General features: G+C 39.9%; 1 protein-coding gene across 7 annotated transcripts in view; it reads left to right on the top strand.

Annotated features, from left to right (window-relative positions):
- The window catches only part of PAM (peptidylglycine alpha-amidating monooxygenase), a 172,844-nt gene that overhangs the window by 41,225 nt on the left and 116,470 nt on the right, over positions 1-15,149 (top strand). For all 7 annotated transcript variants that reach the window (XM_052644035.1, XM_052644036.1, XM_052644037.1 and 4 more), the window contains exon 4: positions 11,065-11,152. In XM_052644035.1, the coding sequence (XP_052499995.1) occupies positions 11,065-11,152 (88 nt within the window). The remainder of the gene's footprint in view (positions 1-11,064; positions 11,153-15,149) is intronic.

The raw sequence follows: 15,149 nt of genomic DNA on the forward strand, positions 1-15,149 counted from the left end.
GGGACAATAGTGGTCCTGTTAAAGGAATACTTGTTCCTAGAGTCAACCCGCCACCAGCCATCATTTACTGAGGACTTGCCAGACACTAAGCCACTGAAAACTACGCATATTTAAGCTATTTTACAGAAGAAGCAAGAGGTCAGAGAGCTTAAGGAACATGCCCAAGCTTTTTACTGTATGTGTACTGCTTACCTGTAAGCCATTCAAATCATAACAGATGTAGGTGTGGGGATGATGACGCAGGGAATAAAGGAGAGAAGTTGTCAAATGGATAGAAGGAGCTGAAATACAGCAGAAGCGCATCGCTGTCTTCCTCACATGAGAAACAAGTATTCCGTAATTCCTTACTGGGAACACTCTGGGCAGTTCTGCAAAAAAGGTAAACTGCAAACTGTCTTACAAAATAAAACCCAATACACATGAAGATGTAAAGATTTGCAGAAGGAAAAGGGCTTATATGTTGGAAGGGTAATTATACGTAATGTATCCTAATTCCCAAAGTGAAAGGTAATACTTGTGAGGTAACCAAGGCTTTTCCATGAATGAAACTTTGGCCTTTTTGTGGGTTGTCTGAAATTCTGGGTCTCAGGGCACCTTATCATAAGATTAAATGTGGTTAAAAATGAAGATTTGTAAAGACCTATAAAACTTTGAGTTGTGAGGGTTTATATGTATACTTGTAGCTGATTCATGTTGTACAGCAGAAGCTAGCACCTAATTATAAAGCAATTATAGTCCAATTAAAAAATAAATTAAAAAAATTTAAAAGCCAGCAGGCATGGTAAGGACTCAGAAACTGCTTGCCTATTACATGAGTGGATACTAAAAAAAGTGTTCTGTTTGCCCGTTTTCTAAGGCAATATATTGAATAGTAGATAGTTTACTCTTTTGTCTTAAATTGTAATTGTTTGAATATAAGGGAATAATTGTTTTTTTTCTTTTTAAGAAAAACCACTTGTTCATAAATCAGCAAATTTTTAAAAATCCTATTATGTGCTGGATTTATTAAAATCCGGTTATTGGGCTAGCCCTGGGGATGTGGTATGTTACAAATTCAAGGAAATCACAGCTTGGCAGAATTCTAGGAGACAAGAATACAAATGTTACATCATAGGAAAAGGACTTTCTCACTTGCTTTTTAAATTTCTGAAGAAATTCCCAAAAGGCAGACTGTTTATAAGGACTATAACAAACTCTTCTGATAGTGGTAAAACCCCAAATTACATTTGAGTAATTTTTAATTTTGGCTTTATGCTTATGCAACTAATTATGTAACATGTAAATAAACATATTTCTTAATTTTGAGAGGAGACCATCACAGTTGTCATGGAATTTTATGTGCATATGCCTGTAATATGTACATACAAGCCTATCCAACATGCTTGATGTGTTTATATGTTGGCATTGAATTACTAAATATGAATAAAAGTAGGTGTTTGAGACAATACTCTAATGAAGATAAGTATAATTTTTATATTTTTAAGAAAATCATTGCTTCCCCTAGAACATTGCTTTTGTTTTTGTTTTTTAATAAAGAGCCACAGAATTGGAACGGGTGAGGGTATGAGAAGATCTGCATTTGACCACTGAACTGTGATGCTGTCTAAAAGGTGTTTTATAGACACTCAGAAGAATTGGCTCTGACAGCAGCCCACTCAGCCAAGAAATTTGACTGTCATCTTCATCCACTTGCTTTCCCTCACATGGATGACCAGTAAATAAATGTGTCTTTTCCTTAGTGAATGATGGCAGGTCCCTATCTATCAAATTGCACTATACAAATGAGACAGAAGCATCGAATTTAGAAATAGACAAAAATTCATCTAATGATGCATTGCTTTTCGTTTTCTTGGGCTTTTCTGTTGAATGTAGAACACGGCAGAATTATACAGTTAGATTGGAATATTTCCAAATGGGAGCTTTCTTAAACAAAGCACTTGTTAAGGTGATATTGGGGTACTTCAAAAACTGCAGGCACGGTCTAATTTTGACCGTGTTTATGAGTCAGCTACATAGTATGACGGTAAAGACCAAGGTCTGGCAGGGTGCAGTGCTCATTTACCCATATTTTTTGGCCTTGACAGCAATAAATATTGAATAGAAGGGTGTGTGTGTGTGTGAGTGTCCGTCCCCATACAATTACTGTGTCACCTTTCTGCTCCCAATTAGTTGACTACACATGCCCTCCCTTCTCTCTTCACCTAGGGTTTTCTCCAACATGAATAATTTAGTCTCCGTCTTCCACATGACCATTGGGTACCTTCCAGCAGGCACCCTCGGAGGCTATTCTAGTTTCTTAGTGGAAGCCACTTGGAGAGAGCTGAAATAGCGCAAATAAGATACAGTGTACTGGAGGTCTGTGATGACTGGATAAAATCTCATTTGCTTGCTCCTCATCATGAACGAGAAACTGTTGCTATATACTCTGTCTCAGCATATTTCTTGAATGTCTTCTATCATCTGGTTACCCAAATACCCGCATTTCCAACATGACAACCCCCAAACCTCTGGAGTTTTGTCAGGTAATTAAAAAAAAAAAAATCAGGAGGAGTAGGAACCATTTCATTATATTTTATGAAACTGAGAGTTAGAAATGTCTTCAATTTGATGCATCTGGAGGTTTCCAGGAAGTAAATGACAGGTTGACAAAGCTGTTTTAATGCCGTAGTGTCAAAATGCCACCCCTCCTCACTCCCCGGAAAATGGCCAATTCTTAAAGCCCAGGGTTGAATCAGGTTTGCTGTGTAAAACGTCTTTCAGTGTCTGTGGCTTCTTGGCATTTTGACAGTTGTTTGAAGTAGCCATTTCAGCTATTGCAGTGGGGACAGTTTCAGTGGCCAACTCTGAAAAGACCAGTGTGAACTATTTCAGTCAGAAAAAAAAAAGAATCTCATGAGAGAGATGGCAAGATTTGATGTGGATCTGGGAAGATGGTCTGTTTGGATCTGCAGAGGGAGGAGAATGTTCTAGCTGCCAACCATATGAGCGTTAAATTTTTGGAGCATATTGGGCTCACATTTGAGCCTCACCTCTTGCAGGCTGCACGGCCATGGGCGGTCACTCAGCCTCTCTTTCCTCCAGCCTCATCTGTTAAGGGAGGAAGAACCAGACCCACAAGGCCATTGTGAACCGTAAGTGAGCCATGCACAATGTAGAAAGTGAAAGGGTTAGTTGCTCAGTCGTGTCCTACTGTTTGCGACTCCATGGATGTGAGAGTTGCACTATAAAGAAAGCTGAGTGCTAAAGAATTGATGCTTTGAAACTGCGGTGTTGGAGAAGACTCTTGAGAGTCCCTTGGATTGGAAGGGGATCCAACCAGTCCATCCTAAAGGAAATCAGTCCTGAATATTCATTGGAAGGACTGATGCTGAAGCTGAAACTCCAATACTTTGGCCACCTGACGCGAAGAACTGACTCATTGGAAAAGACCCTGATGCTGGGAAAGATTGAAGGTAGGAGGAGAAGTGGACGACAGAGGATGAGATGGTTGGATGGTATCACCGACTCGATGGACATGAGTTTGAGTGAACTCCGGGAATTGGTGATGGACAAGGAGGCCTGGCATGCTGTGGTCCATGGGGTTACAAAGAGTAGGACACAATGGAGCCACTGAACTGAACTGAACTGGACTGTTGCCCACCAGGCTCCTCTGTCCGTAGCATTTCCCAGGCAAGAACACTGGAGTGGGTTGCCGTTCCCATCTCTGGCCGATCTTCCCGATCCAGTGATCGAACCCAGGTCTTCTGCATTGCAAGGAGATTCGTTACTGTCTAAGCTACCAGTGAAACAGGGTAAGCCTTCAGTCAGGGTTAGTGGGTGTGGTTAGTAGGTAAGAAGGGAAGCCAGCGAGAGCTCAGACTGGATGTTGGAGGTTGTCTCGTTGGAATCATGGCGGGGTGTTGGAGACTGCTGGAGGATTCTGGAAAGGCAATAAGGGGACCGTGAGTTTGCTTTTCTGGGAAATTAATAGGGGGATGTTATAGAGATGACATTACAAAAACAAGACTTAATGAAGCTTATGCTGTTTTATCTTGCATAGCCTGACTGATTAAGTCTATTTATTGATTGTTTAGTTGCTTTTAGCATATACCAGAAAGTGTCCTTTTAAAAGGTATATCGTCTAAAAGTTTAATTCTTTTTGGTGCTGAAATTCCTTTATTCGGCAGTAAGGATTGTTTCACTTGAAATTTGCACTTGATTTATAGGCTCTCTCAGGTGTCTTATTTCTTGGTTAATTTGGCAACAGTCGCTTAAAGTCCTCATAAAACACGTTAAGGATTCTTTCTGAATTGTACATCATGATCCAGGCTAGCTAGAACTAACGACAACTTTTCTATTAAACTTTCTGATTAAAAATGTTCAAGCAGAGGTCTTTATTTTAGTGTAAAATTGCTTTATGGTTTGCAGGAAGCTGGCAGGCGATAATATAATATGCCATTGCTGTGGGTTTTCAGCAAGCTGCCAAATGGACTCCGCTGCTGTGAGCTTTACAGTTGTCTGAACCTTTCTCGCCCAACTGCAAGATTATGAACGTTAAAGCTGATCATATCCTACACTTAAATTACCATTTTTGCATTATCTTCAGTTCCTATGAATGGTTCTTGAAGTATAATCTTTATTTTTTTTGGAAAGCAAATGTTCATGGGAATGATATTAAGGGCCAGGAATTTTAATTATGACAACTTTTGTACATTATTATTTCTTGAACCTTATGCCTATTTTTCTCAACATTGAAAATGGCTTGAAAGCAGTAGGATTATTAGAAAACTGACTCTATCACAGACGTGAATCACCAGGGGCCCCATTTGTATGCTTGCTTCAGACCTGTGCCCTAAAATGAGTTTAGGTGATACAGCTAATTTTGTCTGATGTAATATAGCGTTCCAGTGATCTCAGTGATTAAATCAGTGATCTGATTTAATAAAACAATTCTAAAGGGTCAGCTGATTTTTGCCTTCAAATGGTTTTATAAATTTGTTTTAAAAGAAATCTTGTTTTTACTGTTTACCCTGTACATTTGAAAGAGTTAGATAATCCAAGTTAACTAAAATAAGTTAACTAAACTCTTGAGGATGCTCACATAATAGAACATAGTCAGCCACTAAAAGTGTTGACTGCTGTCAGGATCACCTCTCATTCACCTGTGAAATTTTGCAAAGATGCGCTTGCCTGGAACAGCCTCTGTAGATTCAGATAAGATACTGATGGGATAAGAGGCAGAGCTGATCTAGGGTTGACCATGAACACCTGTATTTTAAATCAGCTCCATAGGGTAATTCTAAAGCATAGCACTAGCTGAAAAGTACTGTTGACGAAAATTGCTTAATAGCATATAGAAATATCCACAGTATGTGAAATAAGCTGTTTACTGTGTATAATATGATTCCACTGGGAGAAAAAAAGAAACAAAGTTAACAGTTTTCGCCGACGATATATACAGGCAATAATTCAGGAATGCCTAATCTCTGGAGATTCAGACTTGCATTTGAGTCAGTTCTTCTTTATATGACAGGTTAATTATCCATGTCTATAGCATTTCTTAGACATGGATAAGTAGAGTCCCATGGACTTCAAAGAGATCAAACCAGTTCATCCTAAAGGAAATCAGTCCTGAATGTTCATTGGGAGGGCAGATGCTGAAGCTGAAACTCCAAGACTTTGGCCACGTGATGCGAAGAACTGACTCAATGGAAGAGACCCTGATGCTGGGAAAGACTGAAGGCAGGAGGAGAAGGGGACGACAGAGGGTGAGATGGTTGGATGGTATCACTGATTCAATGGACATGAGTTTGAGTAAACTCCAGGAGTCGGTGATGGACAGGGAGGCCTGGCGTGCTGCAATCTCGAAGAGTCTGACACAACTGAGCGACTGAACTGAACTGATTGACTGACTGATAGTATTTCTTTACTGCCTTCCTTTGCTCCCATTTCTGGTGGCATTTGGGAGTAGGTTATATGTGTACATTGTTATCTTCTAAATTGCATATTGCTTTACTTAGCTATGTGGGTTCTTTGAAATATTTCCACATCCTGAGTCTGGCAAATACATCAGAATTTGACATGCAGACCTGGATATCCTCTTTGGAAAGGAAAAATGGAGAGAAAGCCAAATACTAGATGAAATACTCTCCTAGATCACATTTTTAGAAAATGTTATGGCCCTGATTGTAGTCTGATGTGAGCTGAAAGAGGCCATACATCCTGAACAAGCTCATGCAATTAGAACAAATTTTGCTTAGAACTCCAGAAAACAGGCCTAGTTCTCTCTCTGCTCGGGATGCCCACACATGTACTTTCAAGTCTTTTCATTTCAGATGGCACTATTCTCCCGGAAATCCTCCAGCCTATGCACTTCACAGCATCATCACATTTCCTTTAATTAATGTTCTTGAGTCACTGTTTCTGGAGTCTCAGGCCTTTGAACGTATTTGTTTTCTAGCCCTTACTGACACTTCCTTGCCTGTAAAATTTTCCCTGGTCTTATCCATCAGGCAGTCTGAACTGCTCACACCTACTGGGACTGAAGAACCACTTCCACTTAAGCAGCTGTCATCTTATTATTGAGTTTAGAAGAGTCAGTGGCACTTTTAATCTTATTGGATCTAATCTTCCCTTGCATTCGCACAAGGCTGTGTTTTTGCCTTTTTGTCACCATCTCAGGGCCGCCTTTGTTTATTCTGCCTGTCAGAATCGCACACTTAAAGGTGCAGTTGTTTTCGTTGTTATCCTCTACCTCTCTTTCCCTTGGATCCTTTATTTCTTTCCGTGTATGTTCGGAGAAGAAGAAAGAAGGGGGAATTTGAGATGTGATTTTTAACTGTTTTTCCATAGTCTTCTTTTGTGCAGTGTTAAAATCTCTAGCATAGTTGTCTGTGTATCCTATGCTCATGGACCTTATTCTTATTCCCTCGGGTTGGAGGGTCTTCTCTTGCAAAATCAGGACTAATAAGTAGGAGTGGGACAAACCTGGGAAATGAACCTGTCAGCCTGATCTTTTCCCAGCTGACCTCTGCCCAGTACTTCCAGCAGGCCCTTCAGTGAAATCGTCCAACTCTTGCCTTATTTTTGCTCTGTTTTATGGCATCTACTGTTTGATTTAGATTTACACTTGGATATGTTTCCTTTTGCTGGACGTGTGTTTCAACTTGGAGTGAGTTTTGCTTTGAGTTTTAATTATATGAATAGTTTGACAATGTATTCTTTCTTCAGGAGATGACGAAGATGGCTAGTGGTTTGTTTCCACTCTGTACCAATAATTTTCTTAGCATTTAAATTAGTACCTGAGTTTCTGGAGAATGTATAAGCCAGTGAGAATCAGTTTTTATGAGAGGGAACTCTGAGGGATTTTATTTTCAGTTCAGTTCAGTCACTCAGTCGTGTCCGACTCTTTGGGACCCCATGAATCGCAGCACGCTGGGCCTGCCTGTCCATCACCAACTCCCGGAGTTCACCCAAACTCACGTCCATCGAGTCGGTGATGCCATCCAGCCATCTCATCCTCTGTCGTCCCCTTCTCCTCCTGCCCCCAATCCCTCCCAGCATCAGAGTCTTTTCCAATGAGTCAACTCTTCCCATGAGGTGGCCAAGGTACTGGAGTTTCAGCTTCAGCATCATTCCTTCCAAGGAAATCCCAGGGCTGATCTTCAGAATGGACTGGTTGGATCTCCTTGCAGTCCAAGGGACTCTCAAGAGTCTTCTCCAACACCACAGTTCAAAAGCATCAATTCTTCGGCGCTCAGCCGTCTTCACAGTCCAACTCTCACATCTATACATGACCACAGGAAAAACCATAGCCTTGACTAGACAGACCTTTGTTGGCAAAGTAATGTCTCTGCTTTTGAATATGCTATCTAGGTTGGTCATAACTTTTCTTCCAAGAAGTAAGCGTCTTTTAATTTCATGGCTGCAGACACCATCTGCAGTGATTTTGGAGCCCCCAAAAATAAAGTCTCACACTGTTCCACTGTTTCCCCGTCTATTTGCCATGAAGTGGTGGGACCAGATGCCATGATCTTCGTTTTCTGAATGTTGAGCTTTAGGCCAACTTTTTCACTCTCCTCTTTCACTTTCATCAAGAGGCTTTTTAGTTGCTCTTCCCTTTCTGCCATAAAGGTGGTGTCATCTGCATATCTAAGGTTATTGATATTTCTCCTGGGAATCTTGATTCCAGCTTGTGCTTCTTCCAGCCCAGCATTTCTCATGATGTACTCTGCGTATAAGTTACATAAGCAGGGTGACAATATACAGCCTTGACGTACTTCTTTTCCTATTTGGAACCAGTCTGTTGTTCCATGTCCAGTTCTAACAGTTACTTCCTGACCTGCATACAGGTTTCTCAAGAGGTAGGTCAGGTGGTCTGGTATTCCTATCTCTTTCAGAATTTTCCACAGTTTATTGTGATCCACACAATCAAAGGCTTTGGCATAGTCAGTAAAGCAGAAATAGATGTTTTTCTGGAACTCTCTTGCTTTTTCGATGCTAAGTCAGTGAGAATCAGTTTTTAATGAGAGGAAACGCTGAGGGATTTTCTTTTACTAGCACTTAAAGATATTGATTTGTTTCTCATTATAGAAACTGAAATCAAACATATCTAGGAAGAGTTGAGTGTGGAACAAATGAGTGGTTCTGAAAATAGTATGTCAGAGAAGAAAAAAAAATTAGAAAATGGCTCAAGAAGTTGTACTTTGAATAACGTTTGCCCTTTACAAAGGACAGTGAGAAGATCCTCTTCATAAGCAGCGGCCCAGCACAAAACTGGCTTTCCTTGCTAATGAAAAGCTGCAGGGACTGTGTGTTGCTGTCTTCTTGATCTATTCTTCTCCCAGCAAATCTCCTCTCTGTCCCTACCTGAATCTTTTGCTTAATATTTCATTTTGTAAATTTAAAGAGAGCCCACTCTTCTTCCAAAAAGGTTTTCGCTTTGTTTCACAACAGTACACACGCTGCATTAATATAAGAAAAAACACAGTTAGGGTCTCCTGCACAGCTCCTAAGAGCTCAGATCTTTCCCTTAAACTATCCTGGACCTTTCTGTGGTTCCTGCTGTCACCTCTGGTGGTTTTGTCTATCCCCATGGCTTCAGGGCTCAGTTTTTGAGTGGTTCCCCAATATGTAATTCTCTGACCTCTTCCTTGAATAAGAGACATGTAATTCCAGTCTTCTACTGGATCATTCCACCTGAATTTTTAGCTGAGACCTCAAACTCACACTTTCATTTTACAGTATAATCCTTGATAAACTGCATGTGGCTGTGTTGGTTTATCACCAAAATTCCCAGAATGACTCAGTCATAAGGAAAGCTATTCATATAATCCACCCATAACCAAAGAATCTAAGGGGACTGGGAACCATGTCATCATCTACATCGATTCTGAAAAAGCAGAGCAGTCAGCCTCTTGTTTGACAACCCATCATAGACTGGCATAGGGATAGATATTGAAAAAAACAAACAAACAGTGAGAGGTAGGTTTAGTCAGACTAAAAAGTTATAGTAACACAGAGAATGATAGAAATCATTTGACAAAAATTAATATAAAATAACAAATGGCATCATATACCAAAATAAGTGTAAGGTGAGTAAAAGACAAAGGCCAGGTATTCCCCAGGGTTTTTAAAATTTGCCTCCTTCAAGGACCGATCCCTTGGGAGAATTCTGGAAGGGAGGAAGGAAACCCTGCAGTCAGCTTGAGAGTGAGCCTACGGAGGTGGAATCCCGCTTCTGTTTCTCTTGTTCATTTAGGCTTGGTGGTGGTATGATTTTCTGCGGTTTGTGTGAACTGTTGTAATTTCTAATTGCTTCTTTCCTCCCGCAGTATACTCAGTTTCCTAGGCTCGCTGCATTCTTTGGTAATAGGAAACGCAGCCTCAGTTTACATCAAGTCCATCTCCCTGCTGTCCTGGCTCGGTTGTCTTTTTAGATAGTGGCATGAAAATCTCAAGATGTGATTTTTAGACTTTAAATTCTTGTTTTCAGGGCAGTAAATGAAAGGCTCTTTATTTCCCATGGAAGCTGTGAGTTGAGGTGGCTCATGGTGGGCACCTTGTGCTTCCTCACCAAGCACCCTGTCCATGCCATTGTGCTCTCGTTGATGTAGAGCAACTCTTATTTTATAAATATACATGTCTCAGATACACGGCTCCGCAGTAAGTGGTATTTCATCAATTCCGTATGATAGAGAAAAAGAGCTAAGATGCAGCTTTGCACACGCCCAAGACTGTTTAGCATTTGTATCTGTAAAGATGACTTGAAAACTGCCCACTAGGGCAGCATTTGGAATGTGGATGAAAGGGGATAAGCCAACCCCAAACCAGGAAAGAGCTCATCGTACTAAATCAGGGCACTGATCGTACTAAATAACTTATCCCTGATTTCTCTGTTTTAGCTCTGAGCTGACTTGTTTATTTTAATGGCCTTCAAGCGCTGTTCTCGGGACAGGATGAGACACAGCACTGTGTCATTTTCAAAACCCAGTGCTTTAACAAGTGCACGGTGTTCATTCTGGACATTGTTATTCTTCTGTATTTTTGGAAAGATATATTTTGCCACTTTTCTTTTCTAGTAACTTGTCTCTCCACGTCACAATCCGGTGACTAACTATTGTTATTCTAAGATGGTAATAAATTTGTGTTGTGGATCCTTCTGCTGATGCTTTGACCGCTCACTGTTTCAGTGCAGTTGCAGCGTTGAATGGTACTCAGAAGTTGGCCAAAATCTGCAAGGAAATATACTGTGAATATGTAGCCTGGAGCTTTCATCTTGTACCCACATGATCTCTCATCCCTTTAAAAGAGAGCTTTAATAAGTGCGTGAGGGTATATATGTAGTTTCAGCATCTTGTTTTCTCTTTTGCTAACTAATAGTTTACTGTCCTACTAGATTAAATGATCAAATCATGGTCATCTTAAGGAAGAAATAATGTATATAACCAGAGCATTCTGTCATAAGAGCATCAAAACATCTGTATTAGACAGCTTTTCAAAATATTGAATGCTGGGGTCTCTTGTGACACTTGTGCACAGAAGTATAACTTATATTCAAGATCATGTATCATTTTCTCTTAACAGTTGACTTCAAACCCCGTGCCAGCATGGATACTGTCCATCATATGTTACTGTTTGGATGCAATATGCCAGCGTCCACTGGAAATTACTGGTAAGGGATGGATGGGTTCATAGTACAAAGGTGTGTAGAAAATGTATTTTTTGTTAGTACAGAGTGCATCTTTGCAAATATTTTACAGCTGATTAATAAATAGGCAGAATATTTCTTTTTTAGGAAAGAGTTGTTCCTTTGCAGCTCGTGGTTATCATGGTTCGATTTTCACAGTTCTTCAGTCTGCTGTGGCACAGCCATCCGTCTTTGTCACTGACTTAATGAATATATGCTCATTGTCAGAGATAACGTGTCAAGGTGAAGACAGCTTGTAGAGAAAGACTGAAACCGAGATGATGGATACCCTGATGTTTATTTTTTTAAGTTCATGATTCAACCCAAAGAGTACCATGGATCTGTTTGTTGAGTCCTCTTATCCCATATGCTGTGCTAGTTGGCCTATATACACCATTTAAAATGGAAACGAAAATTTTGGCTAAGTGTCTCTTCAAGGAGCTGTTACCCTGCTTCAGAGATGAGGAGTCTGAAGCTCAAAGAGTCAGTGACTTGCGCAAGGTAACACGGCTGGCTGGAGTCACACCAGGACTGAACGCTGGGTTGTCTGTTTCCAAATCCAAAGTTATTTCTGTTTTACCACACTGCCTCCCATTTATTCAAGTAACTGTTGCAGTTTTAGAATCTATTTTAATCACTGCGGTGAATCTTAATATCATGTCATGAAGAGTCAATAAACATCTATTAAATGTCTGTTATATGCCAACACTGCAGCAGGTGCTGGGGGATGTTCTCAGATGAACAGATATATTTTCCGCCCCCAGAAGCTTACAGCATAATTGTGGTGAGATCTTTCCTTTCATTTTATCCTCTGGGAGTTCATGAAGATCAGTGATCTTTGAAAATAGCCGTGCATTTTCAGCCTCATATTTTGCACCTCTAGCCAGAATCACTATTGCGTATTTAGCAGACCAGAATGATTGGTGTGTCCTGCTTTGGAAAGGGACCACTCTTGCTCCTGCCCCTGCATAGTCACAGAGACTGATAGACCTTTCTCTGCACGCCCTAATAGTCATCAGGCTAATTCAAGGCACACAAGCAGCTACTTTCTAGCCACTTTTATAATAAACAATTGTAATATGTATTTGGAACTGTTAAAAACACAGGGCAATTAGTGGAAATCTCCCTGGACCAAGTACCATCAGAGCATTTGTTAATAGTCTTAAGTTATTTGAAGAAAGGGGCGTATCACGTAGGAAGCCAGCTCACATGACTGGGTGTATGGAAAAATGGAGTCAGCAAATCACAGTTAATACCCTGTGACATCAACATTCCAGATTTTGCTCTTTAGTAAATTTTTGTGAATAAAATCCTGGGGATTAAAAGATTATTCTGTGACAGCTTTTTCTGAATCTTGTTCAGCAAATCATGTATTCTGGTTTTTACATTTTAAAAATATTTCTTGTGAAATGAGCGATATTTACCTTTGAATTAGAATTAGTGAAAATAGCTAGAGGGTATGTAAGCTTTCAAAATCTACTTTAGCTTCACCGTAATTCAAGAGAATGAGTGAAAAAAAGCACTGAAATGTTATCATGGCTTTAATTGTTAAGAAAAATTATATAAAATGAACGAAGCTTGGCTCACCATTTTCATGTTCAGGGAATATCAAAACAGACATATTATTTTGACTCTTTTAAAATATTAATATCCTTAAATGTACTATTTTGAAATTAAGTTTATAAAATATATTTTCCAAAAGACTTCCAGGTTGGGGAAAAAAATTCAAAGAAAAATGTATGTGAAAGTGAAAACAGCCATTTTGAGAAAAGTAATTGCTGCAGTATTTTTTTGTTTGTTTGTTTGCTAAAATTATTACTTGAAAGGCATCATGTAGAGTAAATGTGTAATGAACTATCTAGATTCTGTTGGTAAATTATTTATTCCATGTGGTCTGGCCTTGATTTTTTCACTGTAGCAAGGGACTGACACTAGATCATTTACAGAATTCCTCTGTGCTCTAAACTTTCATAATTCTATGAATATAAATTGCATGCACATACTGAGTCAGATTGGGAAGGCATCAGTATCAGGAGTTGGAGACATGAATGAGTCATACCGGTTGACTCATCTCAAGCAGGCAGGCCACTGTGTTTTGCCATTGAGTTGCATCACTGAGTAATTAGAATTCTTAACAGCATTATACCCACATCATTTCAAATGGACTTCTAAAATCTGTCTTGCAGCCCATATTCCCTGTGAATCTATAGGTTAGTTATAATTGATGTTCTAACCATATATCATGGACAATAATTGATGCTTTTAACCAGCTCAAAGTGTTCATCTAGCATTTAAAAGTAGGATTTTTTTCACTTCATAAATGTAGGATCTGTTCAATATGCAAGCTAGGAAATGTACTTTAAGTAAAACTGTTTAGTGACTTTGGCTTTCTCAGTCTAGCCCTATTCTCCATTTAAAAATGAGGTAGACTTTTTATCCCCCAATATTTGGCAAAATCCATGCATCTTTTTGGCTTGCCTGGTGACTCAGATGGTAAAGAATCTGCTTGCAATGCAGGAAACCCCCAGTTTGACCCCTGAGTTGGGAAGAGCCCCGGAGAAGGGAATGGCAACCCACTCCAGTATTTTTGCCTGGAGAATCCCATGGTCAGAAGAGGCTGGTGGGCTACAGTCTGTGAGGTCGAAAAGAATCGGACATGGCTGAGCGACTAACACTACCATTTAGCGCATTAGAGCTCACAGCTGAACTTTTCAGTTGCTTCACAGAAACATCCCCTACACCCTACCCCTGATGCCCCTCAGGCTCAGACAGTCAGCAGATATTTTCCAACTGCTTAGCTTCTTATCCTCCCACCTGAATTATAATTCTAATAACAAAAATCTATCAGTGGCAAAAGCCTTGCATTGTTTTTCTGCATTGTCTGAGTCATGGAATTTATCACACTCATTTTACAGTTGCAAATCTATTCTTCAGTTGCTCCAAGATATAGACAGTACTTAAATGAAGATTCCAAAACTTTCACATATATTTTTGGTTATGATACCAGCAGTGGTTTTTAATGTGTAAGAATATCAAGAACTCATTCACACTCTGAGGAAATCATTTTGAGAATACAAAACTGTTTTAGTGAAAGAAGATAAAGTGAAGAGGATATTTAATACCATGATGAGATTAAAAATCCACCTTTTAAGGCAAGAGAAGGAAAATGTAAACAATTGTTTGTTTTCTGGGCCCTTTGGTCTCCCCCCTCCACTCTAGTGTGCATTGTGCACCTGCTTTGTGTATTAATCAGACCTCCCCAGTTGAAATTGGGATTAAAATACCTGGTCAGGGATAAAGACTAGTTTTTCTTCTCCTGGCAGCTGTCATGTACTTCTTTAGAAAATAACTTTCCTTTCTCAGTCCCGTCAGGGCTCACAATGACCCACAACCCACCATGTACCTGCAGACATCTTTGGTGAACTTTATGTCCAATGCCAATATATCATTTCCCTTAAAGACAGAGATTGGTATAGAACTGATGGTCAGACAGTCTGGGAGATGCTGGGGCTATACCTAATGGAAATCCTGAAATACTTACCTATGAACCTTATCTATGTCACTAGCAATATTATTTGTGTTCCGCCTGTTTTACAAGGTAATTGTTCATTACCCTTCCAGATATGTGCCTGAGCCTCAAATAAAACTAATGATGATTAGGCAACTTGAAACCATTCATCAAATATATAGACCTGTTAGATCAATGATTGTAATAGTGTCACTCTAGATATGGGAAGAAGCGACAAGAGAAAACTGTTTCCTGGACTGTAACAGACTAGGAAGACAGATGGGCCAGAGGCTCTGGGCTGTGGGTTGCAGGGTGAGGCCCAGTAATAGCCCCTTGAGAAAATGTTTTCAAGAAAATGTTTCTTGTTATCAAGAAAATGTTTTCCTGATCTGGGAATGAACATTCTGAGCATCATGGGACAAACCGGTCACAGAATGCCTCCCAAACCTTGGTGCAAATTAGGACTGAAAGAGA

The sequence above is a fragment of the Budorcas taxicolor genome, chromosome 7 (genome assembly GCF_023091745.1).
Source record: "Budorcas taxicolor isolate Tak-1 chromosome 7, Takin1.1, whole genome shotgun sequence".
In the NCBI taxonomy this organism is placed as follows: domain Eukaryota; kingdom Metazoa; phylum Chordata; class Mammalia; order Artiodactyla; family Bovidae; genus Budorcas; species Budorcas taxicolor.